Raw genomic sequence first — 13,181 nt, forward strand, 5'->3', positions numbered from 1 at the left:
AGACCACCTTAAAATATGCCCTGACAAGTTGAGAGAGAGGGAAGCAGATCCAGGGACCTCTCCACCTGTCGAAGAGAAGAAGGCGATACACACTGTTCTCGGCGATTTTCCCCAGTCTTGGACTCAAATAAATCAGGCCATCGTCGTACCTGTCTTAACGTTTCGTCAACTGAAACCGCCAGAACTAAATGTGCCAGATCATCCGGGCCCGCAAGCACAGCAGACCCAACCAGAGGATGCCATGCCAACAGTTGAACCGGCAAGTCCTCCCTCTGCTATCGGTGAATCTGCCATGTCCACCATTAGTAGCAGCAGCCCTGAAAATTCCAGCATGCCAGTGCTACCCAGACTCACTAGAAGTGTAGCTAGAAGACAGTGCACTACACAAGTGATAGCAAGCGCAGCGGGCCCTGTTAGGCCAGTAGCAACCCCTGCACTGCGGAGGTCTACACGTAGCACCAAGAATCAAACTCCACTTCGTTACAAAACTTGGAAATATTAACGATAGCTGCTATTTGGTTGAAAATGTTTGTGTAAATATCTTTGTTACAGGTTTAAAAATGGACAATGGAGTAATGGACAGTGAATTGCTCCAAAACTTTCAAAAGGGATCCCTTTGTTTACCCGGGATCCCTGCTGTTTCAAGTTTGCACCCACTCAACTGGGAGTCATGAACTGTGCATGACCAAAACTTTCGCAAAGTTCAAGTGTCCTCACCTCCCATAAAGGGAAGCACTGTTATACTTACTTGTTCATAGCATTTATTTGTTCATAGCATTTCAAAAATTTAGTATGTCTTTTGCTAACATGTATTGTTGTTCTTCTTTTCCCAGTCTGGGAGTACTGGATTTAACGGGGGGGGGGAGTGCAGCGCCCCAGAGTCTGGTCGTTGCAGTAACGTTGCTCTTCCACCAGGGGGAGTGTTGGTACGTCTGATTGCACTAAAAGAGTTCACCTTGCCAGGTATCACAGTCACACACTACACTTCACTCTCCGGCCACCAGGGGGAGCGGTTCTATTAGGCCACTCCTCACACTCTGGTAAAACTGGGGGTTGGATAGGAAGTTAGGGAGAAAGCAACCCGGGAGAGTTCGGGAGAGGACCTGTCAGGGGTGGGATCCTGACAGCGGCCTAGCACAGACAGATCGTTACGGAGCCGTGCCTGTAACTTATAGCGGCAGACTCCTAAGAAAGGACACGAAGCTAAGTATATTGTGGAGAAGTGAGAAACGGGATCACAGCACAAGGAGACAGAACCAGAAGGAGTCATGCCCTGAGATCGGCAACATCCTTCTGAGGTGCGTAGCCGGCGGCCAGAACGCCAAGGAAGTAATAGACTCTACGCATTACTTTGAACTACGGCAGGGCAGTTAACTTTAGGTTAGCAGTCTCACCTTTACACCTACAAAGACAACGGAGGCAATTGTGGGAGACGGGCGTCTCTAGGGTCCCTATAAAATAACTCCAGGCCTACCCCGTCATACGGGTGCGTCCTAGCCATATCATCTGGGGGACGGAGAGAAAGAACAGAAACATACACGACAGTTGTGAGGACTATCCCGTGGTGCTCAGCAGGGAGGGACTACAACACACAGGAGCTGGTAGGAAGGCTACTGATTTCCACCTGCAAAGGGAACTCTGGATGTGCCTTCGGACCGGCCGGTCTCAGCCAGCCCTGTTAGCAGTGCTCTGGATTGCGGGTGCCGAAGCCTTCAGTAAAGAGGTAAAGAGACTGCAACCCTGTGTCCTTGTCGTTTACTGCGACCTACACCACCACCTACACCTTTTATTGGGCGCCCCTTAGCAGGGCCACGGACCGGGTAGGGCCACCGTGACATTCCCAGAACTGAGAGACCCGGTACCGAGTACCCCGCCGTCCTGCGTTTGGGGGCCGCTCCATATGCTGGGCGGCATCTGGAGCACTGTGGAATAGTAGAGATGGATATGCTGGGTGGCACCTGGAGCACTGATTGGATGGCACAGCACTGTTTAAGGAGTGTGCCACTGACTGCGGTGCCCCCCCACCCATTCCATTCACTTGGCACTCCCCCTCTCTCCCTCCCCCCTCCTCTCTTTTGGTTATGGGCTAAATGGTTTGGCCCGTTTTGGTTGGCCAATGGTAGCTCTTAGGGCTATTTTCAGCCCCCTCCCACTTGTACCTGGTATATAACAGCAGTAGCTGCATAGATCCTCCTCTTCCCCTTTGGGTCCTGGAGGTGCTCGTCTCACCCTCCCTCCCCTATGTTTGGGTAGTTTTAATATTTGTTACTGAATAAATGTCACAGCAGCTGTTTCAACAATAGGAAGCATCGGAAGTTTGAGGCTAAGTAGGCTGACTTGCCTGTAGATGTTACAGGGCATTTGGCTACTGGTCTGTTGTGAAGTTGAAAGTGCTTCCTTCCATTGTTATATATGTTATATATGAAAAAAGAAATTAAAGCTGTGACCCTCACCCAGCAATTTACTTGTGTTGTCTCTTTATTGGGAGATGGAATACTACTCGGGAGGGGGAGGGAGAGTGGTTTTGCTGGTTCGGTGTTTATTGGGGGGTCGCCGCAGTCCTGCTGGGCGGCACCTGGAGCACTGTGGAATAGTAGAAATGGATATGCTGGGCGGCACCTGGAGCACTGTGGAATAGTAGAAATGGATATGCTGGGCGGCACCTGGAGCACTGTGGGATAGTAGAGCTGGATCTGCTGGGCGGCACCTGGAACACTGTGGGATAGTAGAGCTGGATCTGCTGGGCGGCACCTAGAGCACTGTGGGATAGTAGAGCTGGATATGCTGGGCGGCACCTGGAACACTGTGGAATAGTAGAGATGGATACGCTGGGGGGCACCTGGAACACTGTGGGATAGTAGAGCTGGATCTGCTGGGCTGCACCTAGAGCACTGTGGGATAGTAGAGCTGGATATGCTGGGCGGCACCTGGAGCACAGTGGTATAGTAGAGCTGGATACGCTGGGCGGCACCTGGAGCACTGTGGGATAGTAGAGCTGGATCTGCTGGGCGGCACCTGGAACACTGTGGAATAGTAGAGATGGATACGCTGGGGGGCACCTGGAACACTGTGGAATAGTAGAGATGGATACGCTGGGGGGCACCTGGAACACTGTGGGATAGTAGAGATGGATCTGCTGGGCGGCACCTGGAGCACTGTGGAATAGTAGAGATGGATATGCTGGGCGGCACCTGGAGCACTGTGGGATAGTAAAGATGGATATGCTGGGCGGCACCTGGAGCTCTGTGGGATAGTAGAGATGGATATGCTGGGCGGCACCTGGAACACTGTGGAATAGTAGAGATGGATATGCTGGGCGGCACCTGGAGCACTGTGGGATAGTAAAGATGGATATGCTGGGCGGCACCTGGAGCTCTGTGGGATAGTAGAGATGGATATGCTGGGCGGCACCTGGAGCACTGTGGGATAGTAAAGATGGATATGCTGGGCGGCACCTGGAGCTCTGTGGGATAGTAGAGATGGATATGCTGGACGGCACCTGGAGCACTGTGGGATAGTAAAGATGGATATGCTGGGCAGCACCTGGAGCACTGTGGGATAGTAGAGCTGAATTGCACTTGGAATGAGGCACAATAGAGATGAAGAATTGGACAGCACCTGAGGCGTGGAATGGCTGAGTATGCTGAGTATGCTGAATGGCTTCATGGTTATGGAATGGCAGTGAAGAGTAGGCAGACAGGCACCTTGGAGCAGCAGAGTCAAGTATGAGGACAAGCACGTTGGAACCGCAGAGCAGAGTATGCAGACAGGCACCTTGAAATTGCAAAGCTGAGAAAGTGAATCTATGCCTTGAAACAGCATTGTAGAGTATGCAGACAGGGGTCATTGAACAGCATAGCATGGAATGTAGACAGGCGCCTTGAAACACTAAATACATATACCACTGATGCATATCAGATTTCAAAAGGGAAACACCCTATAATGGACATAGAATATAACAGGGCAAACTCCACTGCATATAGATCCTACAAAAGAAATACGGAGTATACATACCCACAAAAATGTAAAAAGATAACAACTTTTATTGAAAAACATATAGACAACAGTAACTACAAATGTAAACAGACAAGGTACACGTATTAGCACATATATGGCGGAAACACCGCACTGAAAAGGTAGCACCTCGGGTTCAGAGATGACACATGCAAATGTCTAGTAAAGACATGTCACTCGCACAGTAACTAGTAGTTATAATCATAAAGTGCATAGTGCTCTATGTAAGTACCAGTTGTGCTCAGTAACAACATGCATCTTAAATCATAAGTCAGACATCATAATATAAGTATCAAACTATTCCTGTCAGTCTTACCCAAATGTACGTTGGTGCCAGTGTGTGTCCGGAGGCCCCGACGCGCGTTTCGCATGAGCTTCCTCGGGGGGACATGTTTGTGTGTCAGACTGGGCTGTATTTAAAGATCCATATTCAGCTGTAGCCGCCATCGCGCATTATGATTGGCGCATGCGCACCGCCATTTCAGGGACGCCGCATATACCATCCTCGGCACCTGCAGCGCTGTGAGCAGGCAGAGGGAAAACCCTCAGGACGTCACTTCCTGCTCCACTGCTCATGGATGCCGGGTATGGTAAACTGCGGGCGCCGTTGTGACGCGCATGCGCGCATACACGCGCGGCCATCTTCATTAAGGGACAGACTACTGGCAGCAGCGACACGGCACTATAAGGTATGGAAATAGCAGTAAAATACATACTAAAACTGGATTACGTACTTATGTGCAAAAGCAAAGAAACGCCCACCTATAAAAGTGACATAAGATCCATTATGCCTAATTTAAAACGTAGAACACGTACAGCTTCGCGTGTGTGTGACGCTATTATATTTGCTACAAGTGTTTCAAGCCTAAGTCCTAAAACATACAAAGTACTAAAACATATAACATATAACCGAGGGTGATGATCAAGTGCACACCCACCCCATAAATATATAGGGATAATCCCCGTGTAAGAGCTAGAACAGATGCAACTGTGAATCTATAAAGACTCCTAATATGAATAGCTGAAACTAAATATGTACCTAAAAAATAAATACCTATATATATGCCCCCACAGCCGTCTTACAAAGCTATAAACTTGCAGACAACATCAGTCCTAATAAATAGAGCATGAGACAATCAAATTGTCACACATATGGCCATAAAAATATATCAACACCTTCAAAACATAACATTTATAAGCCAAAAACCCCATATAAGTGGGTGAAAATACAACTTATATATGGAGATATCATCGACCCCAAACACTAAGGTCCCGAAATGTATAAGGCATAAATAACAGTGCACATGTAAACATCTTCATGTGAAATATCCTCATAAGGACTAAACGGGGACTACATAGGTGCCTAGAAATAAAAAATAATAACAAACACCCATTCTGTCCCCCTTATAATTACAAGGTGTACCAATCGTGTGCATATATTCATACACTTTTAGTCCCGTTTTATACCAAAACATATACATAAAATGAAAAAAAGAAGAAAAAACATACATCATACACAATTCCGATACGTGCTCAAGACTATCCCCTTCAGTATGAATCATAGCTATCTTGTTGTTGCTACACATTACTAACTCCTATTTAATGGAAAAAATATATATGTAGTCCATAACTGGTTTCAAATTTCTTCCAGATTCTTCGTCTGTCCGAAGATCCAACCGACCAGAGATCCAGATGTCACACACATGCCCAGGATAACAAACAATGATGGAGATGGTTATGTGCAAAGGTACTAAAAAATAAACATAAAGACACACAAAATTAAAATCCAGAAACAGAGAATCCAAACAGACCCGGACCTAGAGAACTTATAAAAAGGACGCAAAACTCAGCTGTTCGTTTAGCCCATGTGGGGACATTGTGCCCAAAATACTAATCCATCGACATTCAAGTTGTGCGAGTTTTTTCAAATTGCAAAGCTGAGAAAGTGAATCTATGCCTTGAAACAGCATTGTAGAGTATGCAGACAGGGGTCATTGAACAGCATAGCATGAAATGTAGACAGGCGCCTTGAAACAGCAGTGCCAAGTAAGCAGATAGACACCTTGGAACAGCAGAGCCCAGTGTGCAGAAAAGCACCTTATAACAGCAGGGCTGAGTATGCAGTATAGTAGAGCTGGGTTTGTGTGGAGGTTCACAGCTTTCCTTGTGAGTTGATGCAGCAGAGCCAGGCAGAGGTTTAAGCTGAGGTAGTCATAAGTCACTCTAGTAGCAGAGCCTAGCAGCTCTGCAGGAGTGCAGCAGTACTACCTGAATACTCAGTGTGCTGCTGCCTGAGAGGGGCTAAGAGGTGTAAGCAGTGACATCAGGGATGGGTGCCGGGCTATCTGGGTAATCTGATATACAGAGCGATCTGTCCGCTAGGGTAGAAAGGCACACAGACTGGCCCTGGAGCCCGGACCACTGAGGAACAGTCTACCTTTCAGAAGTACAAATCCTTTCCCTTTTAATTTGTTGCAATGTATCAGTCTGGAGTCTAGGCTGTGCGATTGATTGATATCCAAGACTTGAATATTGATGGTTGATCTGTTTTTTGGGTCATCAATGTCAGATCAATGGGGAATGGTGACCACCAAACACCGGCACTTCCACCAACCAGCTGTTTGCAGCCCCTGTAGCCATTGGAAGTACACAAGTGTGAAAACGGCTCCGTACACTGTGTAGTGGCCGTTCAGAGGTACTGCAGCCAGACCACATCATCTGAGCCACAGTACCCAGGATGGCCACGATACCAAGCGCAAAGCTGCACGACACCAAGCGCAAAGCTGCACGACACCAAGCGTAAAGCTGCACGACATCAAGCGCAAAGCTGCATGACACCACGCGCAAAACTGCACGACACCAAGTGCAAAGCTGCACGACTCCAAGTGCAAAGCTGCACGACACCAAGCGCAAAGCTGCACGACACCAAGCACAAAGCAGCATGACACCACGTGCAAAGCTGCACGACACCAAGCGCAAAGCTGCACCCCACCAAGCGCAAAGCTGCCCGACAACAAGAGCAAATCTGCCCGACAACAAGCGCAAAGCTGCACAACACCAATATTAATTGCATGTTACCTGTTGTGATTCGGTTCGTGGGCTCCCCCGGTGGTCTCTTGTGGTACTGGTGTCCTGCAAGCTTTGCCTTCTCAGTTCACCTGTTCCTATCAGGATGTGGGAGTATCCTATTTAACCTTGCTCCTCAGTCATTCTAATGCTGGCCATCAATGTATCCAGAGTGATTCTGTTGCATGTTCCTGCTCCCAGTTTTCTGCTCAGCTAAGTTGGACACTTTAGTCCTTAAGTCTATTTTTGTATGTTTTGTCCAGTTTGCACTTATGTGAATCTCTGCAGCTGGAAGCTCTTGTTGGGCTGAAATTACCACTCCAGTGGCATGAGTTGTCACATGAGTTAAGGTAATTTCAGGATGGTGTTTTGAAGGGTTTTGCAGCTGACCGCGAAGTCCTCTGTTGTATCTTTCTGCTATTTAGTTAGCGGGCCTCTCTGTGCTAAATCTGCTTTCATACTACGTGTGTCTTTTCATCTGCTCTCACCGTTATTATATGTGGGGGGCTGCTATCTCCTGTGGGGACATTCTCTGGAGGCAAGCCAGGACTGTGTTTTCTTCTACCAGGGGTAGTTAGTTCTCCGGCTGGCGCGCGGCATCTAGAGACAACGCAGGAATGCCCCCTGGCTACTTCTAGTGTGGTGTGTAGGTTTAGCATCGCGGTCAGCTCTAGTTTCCATCACCCGAGAGCTTGTCCGCTTATTCTATGCTTCTGATGTTTCCTTGCCATTGGAAACCATAACAGTATGGCCAGCCCAAATGTTTAATCTATAGGCTGAAGCAGGAGAGAAAAGGAACTGTGTGAAACCTTTTTTTTTTTTTTCCCTTCCTTGAAGTTGCACTCCAGCTCTAATTGCAGTCTCCTGTTTTCCTCTCCTCTTAACCCCTGAATGGCTCAGACTTTATCTGTTGAAATATGGATCCCCAGAGTCTGGCTACCAATTTGAATAATCTGGCCTCTAAAGTTCAGAATATACAAGATTTTTTGTTACATGCTCCTCGGTCTGAACCTAAAATTCCTATACCGGAGTTTTTTTCTGGAGATCGATCTTGTTTTCTAAATTTTAAATACAATTGTAAATTGTTTCTTTCGCTGGGATCTCATTCTGCTGGAGATCCTGCCAGCAAGTAAAAATTGTTATTTCTTTACTGCGGGGTGACCCCCAAAATTGGGCATTTTCATTGGCACAGGGGATCCTGTGTTGCTCAATGTGGATGCGTTTTTTCTGGCTTTGGGGTTGCTTTATGAGGAACCAAATTTGGAGATTCAGGCTGAGCAAGCCCTAATAGCCCTCTCTCAGGGGCAAGATGAAGCCGAAATATATTGCCAAAAATTTCGAAAATGGTCTGTGCTTACTCAGTGGAATGAGTGCGCTCTGGCGGCAATTTTCAGAGAAGGTCTCTCTGATGCTGTAAAAGACGTCATGGTGGGGTTTCCTGCGCCTACTGGTCTGAATGAGTCCATGACAATGGCAATTCAGATTGATCGGCGTTTACGGGAACGCAAACCTGTGCACCAGTTGGCGGTGTCTTCTGAAGAGGCACCACAGAGTATGCAATGTGATAGCTTTCTGTCCAGAAGCGAACGACAGATTTATAGGCGCAAAAATCATTTGTGCTTCTATTGTGGAAATTCTACTCATGTTATATCAGCATGCTCTAAACGAACAAAGAAAGTTGATAAATCCTCTGCTATTGGCACTTTGCAGTCCAAGTTTATTTTGTCTGTAACTCTAATTTGTTCGTTATCTTCTATTGTTGCGGATGCGTATGTGGATTCTGGCGCCGCTTTGAGTCTTATGGATTGGTCCTTTGCCAGGCGCTGTGGGTTTGATCTAGAGCCTCTGGAAGTTCCTATACCTTTAAAGGGTATTGATTCTACACCATTGGCTAGTAATAAACCACAATACTGGACACAAGTGACTATGCGTATGACTCCAGACCATCAAGAGGTGATTCGCTTCCTTGTACTGTATAATCTACATGATGTGTTGGTGCTGGGATTGCCATGGTTGCAAACTCATAACCCAGTCCTTGACTGGAAAACAATGTCTGTATTAAGCAGGGGGATGAGTGGAAAACCGCATTTAATACGCCCGAGGGCCATTTTGAGTATTTGGTGATGCCTTTTGGTCTGTCAAATGCCCCTTCGGTCTTTCAGTCTTTTATGCACAATATTTTCCGTGAATATCTGGATAAATTTATGATTGTGTATTTGGACGATATCTTGATTTTTTCGGATGACTGGGAATCTCATGTTCAACAAGTTAGGAGGGTTTTTCAGGTTTTGCGGACCAATTCTCTGTTTGTTAAAGGTTCAAAGTGTGTTTTTGGGGTTCAGAAGATTTCTTTTTGGGGGTACATTTTTTCCCCCTCTTCTATTGAGATGGATCCTGTGAAAGTTCGGGCTATTTGTGACTGGACGCAACCGACTTCTCTTAAGGGCCTTCAGAAATTTTTGGGCTTTGCTAACTTTTATCGTCGATTCATAACTGGTTTTTCTAGCGTTGTCAGGCCTTTGACTGATTTGACTAAAAAGGGTGCTGATGTTGCAGATTGGTCTCCTGCTGCTGTGGAGGCCTTTCGGGAGCTTAAGCGCCGTTTTTCTTCTGCTCCGGTGTTGTGCCAGCCTGATGTTTCTCTTCCTTTTCAGGTGGAAGTTGATGCTTCCGAGATCGGAGCGGGGGCGGTTTTGTCGCAGAAAAGTTCAGATTGTTCAGTGATGAGACCTTGTGCGTTCTTTTCTCGAAAATTTTCGCCCGCCGAGCGAAATTATGACGTCGGTAATCGGGAGCTTTTGGCGATGAAGTGGGCATTCGAGGAGTGGCGTCATTGGCTTGAGGGTGCTAAACATCAGGTGGTGGTCTTGACTGATCACAAAAATTTGATTTATCTTGAGTCGGCCAGACGTCTGAATCCTAGACAGGCGCGCTGGTCGTTGTTTTTCTCCCGGTTTAATTTTGTGGTTTCGTATCTGCCAGGTACTAAGAATGTGAAGGCGGATGCCCTTTCTAGGAGTTTTGAACCTGATTCCCCTGGTGATTCTAAACCTACGGGTATACTTAAGGATGGGGTGATATTGTCTGCTGTCTTCCCAGACCTGCGAAGTGCTTTACAAGAGTTTCAGGCGGATCGGCCTGATCGTTGTCCGCCTGGTAGATTGTTTGTGCCGGATGAGTGGACCAATAGAGTCATCTCGGAGGTTCATTCTTCTGCGTTGGCAGGTCATCCGGGAATTTTTGGTACCAGAGATTTGGTGGCTAGGTCCTTCTGGTGGCCTTCCCTGTCTCGGGACGTGCGTACTTTTGTGCAGTCTTGCGATGTTTGTGCTCGGGCCAAGCCTTGTTGTTCTCGGGCTAGTGGGTTGTTGTTGCCCTTGCCTGTTCCTAAGAGGCCTTGGACACACATCTCTATGGATTTTATTTCTGATCTCCCTATTTCTCAGAAGATGTCCGTCATTTGGGTGGTGTGTGACCGCTTTTCTAAGATGGTTCATTTGGTGCCCTTGCCCAAGCTGCCTTGCTCATCTGAGTTGGTGCCCCTGTTTTTTCAGAATGTGGTTCGGCTGCATGGTATTCCGGAGAATATCATTTCCGACAGGGGATCCCAGTTTGTGTCCAGATTTTGGCAGGCGTTTTGTGCCAGGATGGGCATTGATTTGTCTTTTTCGTCTGCATTTCATCCCCAGACAAATGGCCAGACGGAACGTACTAATCAGACCTTGGAGACTTATTTGAGGTGTTTCGTGTCTGCTGATCAGGATGACTGGGTCTCCTTTTTGCCGTTGGCTGAGTTTGCCCTTAATAATCGGGCCAGTTCTGCCACTTTGGTCTCCCCTTTCTTTTGCAATTCAGGGTTCCATCCTCGTTTTTCATCTGGTCAGGTGGAGTCTTCGGATTGTCCTGGAGTGGATACCATGGTGGATAGGTTGCATCGTATTTGGGGGCAGGTGGTGGACAATTTGGAGTTGTCCCAGGAGAGGACTCAACGTTTTGCTAATCGCCATCGTCGTGTTGGTCCTCGTCTTCGTGTTGGGGACTTGGTGTGGTTGTCCTCCCGTTTTGTCCCTATGAGGGTCTCTTCTCCTAAGTTTAAGCCTCGGTTCATCGGTCCTTATAAGATTTTGGAAATTCTTAACCCTGTGTCTTTTCGTTTGGACCTCCCAGCATCCTTTGCTATCCATAATGTCTTCCATCGGTCATTATTGCGGAGGTATGAGGTACCACTTGTGCCTTCTGTTGAGCCTCCTGCTCCTGTGCTGGTTGAGGGTGAATTGGAGTACGTGGTGGAGAAAATCTTGGACTCCCGTGTTTCCAGACGGAGACTTCAATATCTGGTGAAATGGAAGGGCTACGGTCAAGAGGATAATTCTTGGGTTACAGCTTCTGATGTTCATGCTTCTGATTTGGTCCGTGCCTTTCATAGGGCTCATCCAGATCGCCCTGGTGGTTCTTGTGAGGGTTCGGTGCCCCCTCCTTAAGGGGGGGGGTACTGTTGTGATTCGGTTCGTGGGCTCCCCCGGTGGTCTCTTGTGGTACTGGTGTCCTGCAAGCTTTGCCTTCTCAGTTCACCTGTTCCTATCAGGATGTGGGAGTATCCTATTTAACCTTGCTCCTCAGTCATTCTAATGCTGGCCATCAATGTATCCAGAGTGATTCTGTTGCATGTTCCTGCTCCCAGTTTTCTGCTCAGCTAAGTTGGACACTTTAGTCCTTAAGTCTATTTTTGTATGTTTTGTCCAGTTTGCACTTATGTGAATCTCTGCAGCTGGAAGCTCTTGTTGGGCTGAAATTACCACTCCAGTGGCATGAGTTGTCACATGAGTTAAGGTAATTTCAGGATGGTGTTTTGAAGGGTTTTGCAGCTGACCGCGAAGTCCTCTGTTGTATCTTTCTGCTATTTAGTTAGCGGGCCTCTCTGTGCTAAATCTGCTTTCTTACTACGTGTGTCTTTTCATCTGCTCTCACCGTTATTATATGTGGGGGGCTGCTATCTCCTGTGGGGACATTCTCTGGAGGCAAGCCAGGACTGTGTTTTCTTCTACCAGGGGTAGTTAGTTCTCCGGCTGGCGCGCGGCATCTAGAGACAACGCAGGAATGCCCCCTGGCTACTTCTAGTGTGGTGTATAGGTTTAGCATCGCGGTCAGCTCTAGTTTCCATCACCCGAGAGCTTGTCCGTTTATTCTATGCTTCTGATGTTTCCTTGCCATTGGAAACCATAACAGTTACCTGTCCGCACCTACACCCGGGAGGCATGGTGACACCCATATAGCCGGGTCATCTAAGAGATCCTATAGACAGGCTCAAGTCACCAATCATACGGGTTTTGTCCTATCCTATCCGGGGACAGAGAGAGCGATAACATCTGTGAGACCCTTATGTGAAGCCATAGGCAGTAAGGGACTACACCACTACAGCGCAAAGGAAGTCTTTTATTCTCCACATGGACAAGGGGACTCTGGGCTTGCCTCCAAACCGGCCGGACCCTGCCTGCCCTGTGGTCTGGTGCTCTGGACTGCAGATGCTGAAGCCTTCAGTAAAGGTAAAGAGTCTTCACCGCGCCTCTCACCATCCACCATCTACACACTGGGAAGCCCTGGGGATACACTTCACCTGTGGGAAGGTATTCCATCTAGCTGCCATCACATCACCCCAGCGGACCCCTCACAGCAGCGTCGGTCACCTGTTGTGAATTCCGTTCTCAAACTCCCTCCTGTGGTCATGAATGGTACTTCGGCGAGTTCTGTCCGTGGACTCTCTCTGGTGGCTGTGAGTGGAACTGCTGGTTCTGAGGTTGCTTCCTCAGCTGCCCTCGTTTGCGGCTAGGCTGGCTTCTCTATTTAACTCCACTCAGATCGTTACTCCATGCCAGCTGTCAATGTATTAGTACTGGTTCAGATCTCTCTCGGATCTTTCTGATGACCTGTCTACTCCAGCAAAAGCTAAGTCCCTGCTAGTTCATTTGTTGTTCATTGTGTACTGAATATGTTTCTTAGTGCTTGCTAAGTTCTAGTCCACCTTGCTAACATGATATTGCCTTGCTAGCTGGAAGCTCTGGGTTGCAGTGGCACCTCCGCACCGTGAGTCGGTGTGGGGGTCT

At 47.7% G+C, this 13,181-nt stretch overlaps 1 protein-coding gene across 1 annotated transcript in view; it reads left to right on the plus strand.

Moving 5' to 3' along the window:
• Nucleotides 1–13,181, plus strand: part of LOC143806264 (connector enhancer of kinase suppressor of ras 2-like) — a 585,904-nt gene that overhangs the window by 5,808 nt on the left and 566,915 nt on the right. The window contains exon 2 of the mRNA XM_077286470.1: nt 5,666–5,761. Within this exon, the coding sequence (XP_077142585.1) occupies nt 5,737–5,761 (25 nt within the window). The 5' untranslated portion in view covers nt 5,666–5,736. The remainder of the gene's footprint in view (nt 1–5,665; nt 5,762–13,181) is intronic.

This window comes from Ranitomeya variabilis, chromosome 2 (genome assembly GCF_051348905.1).
Source record: "Ranitomeya variabilis isolate aRanVar5 chromosome 2, aRanVar5.hap1, whole genome shotgun sequence".
Classification (NCBI taxonomy): Eukaryota; Metazoa; Chordata; class Amphibia; order Anura; family Dendrobatidae; genus Ranitomeya; species Ranitomeya variabilis.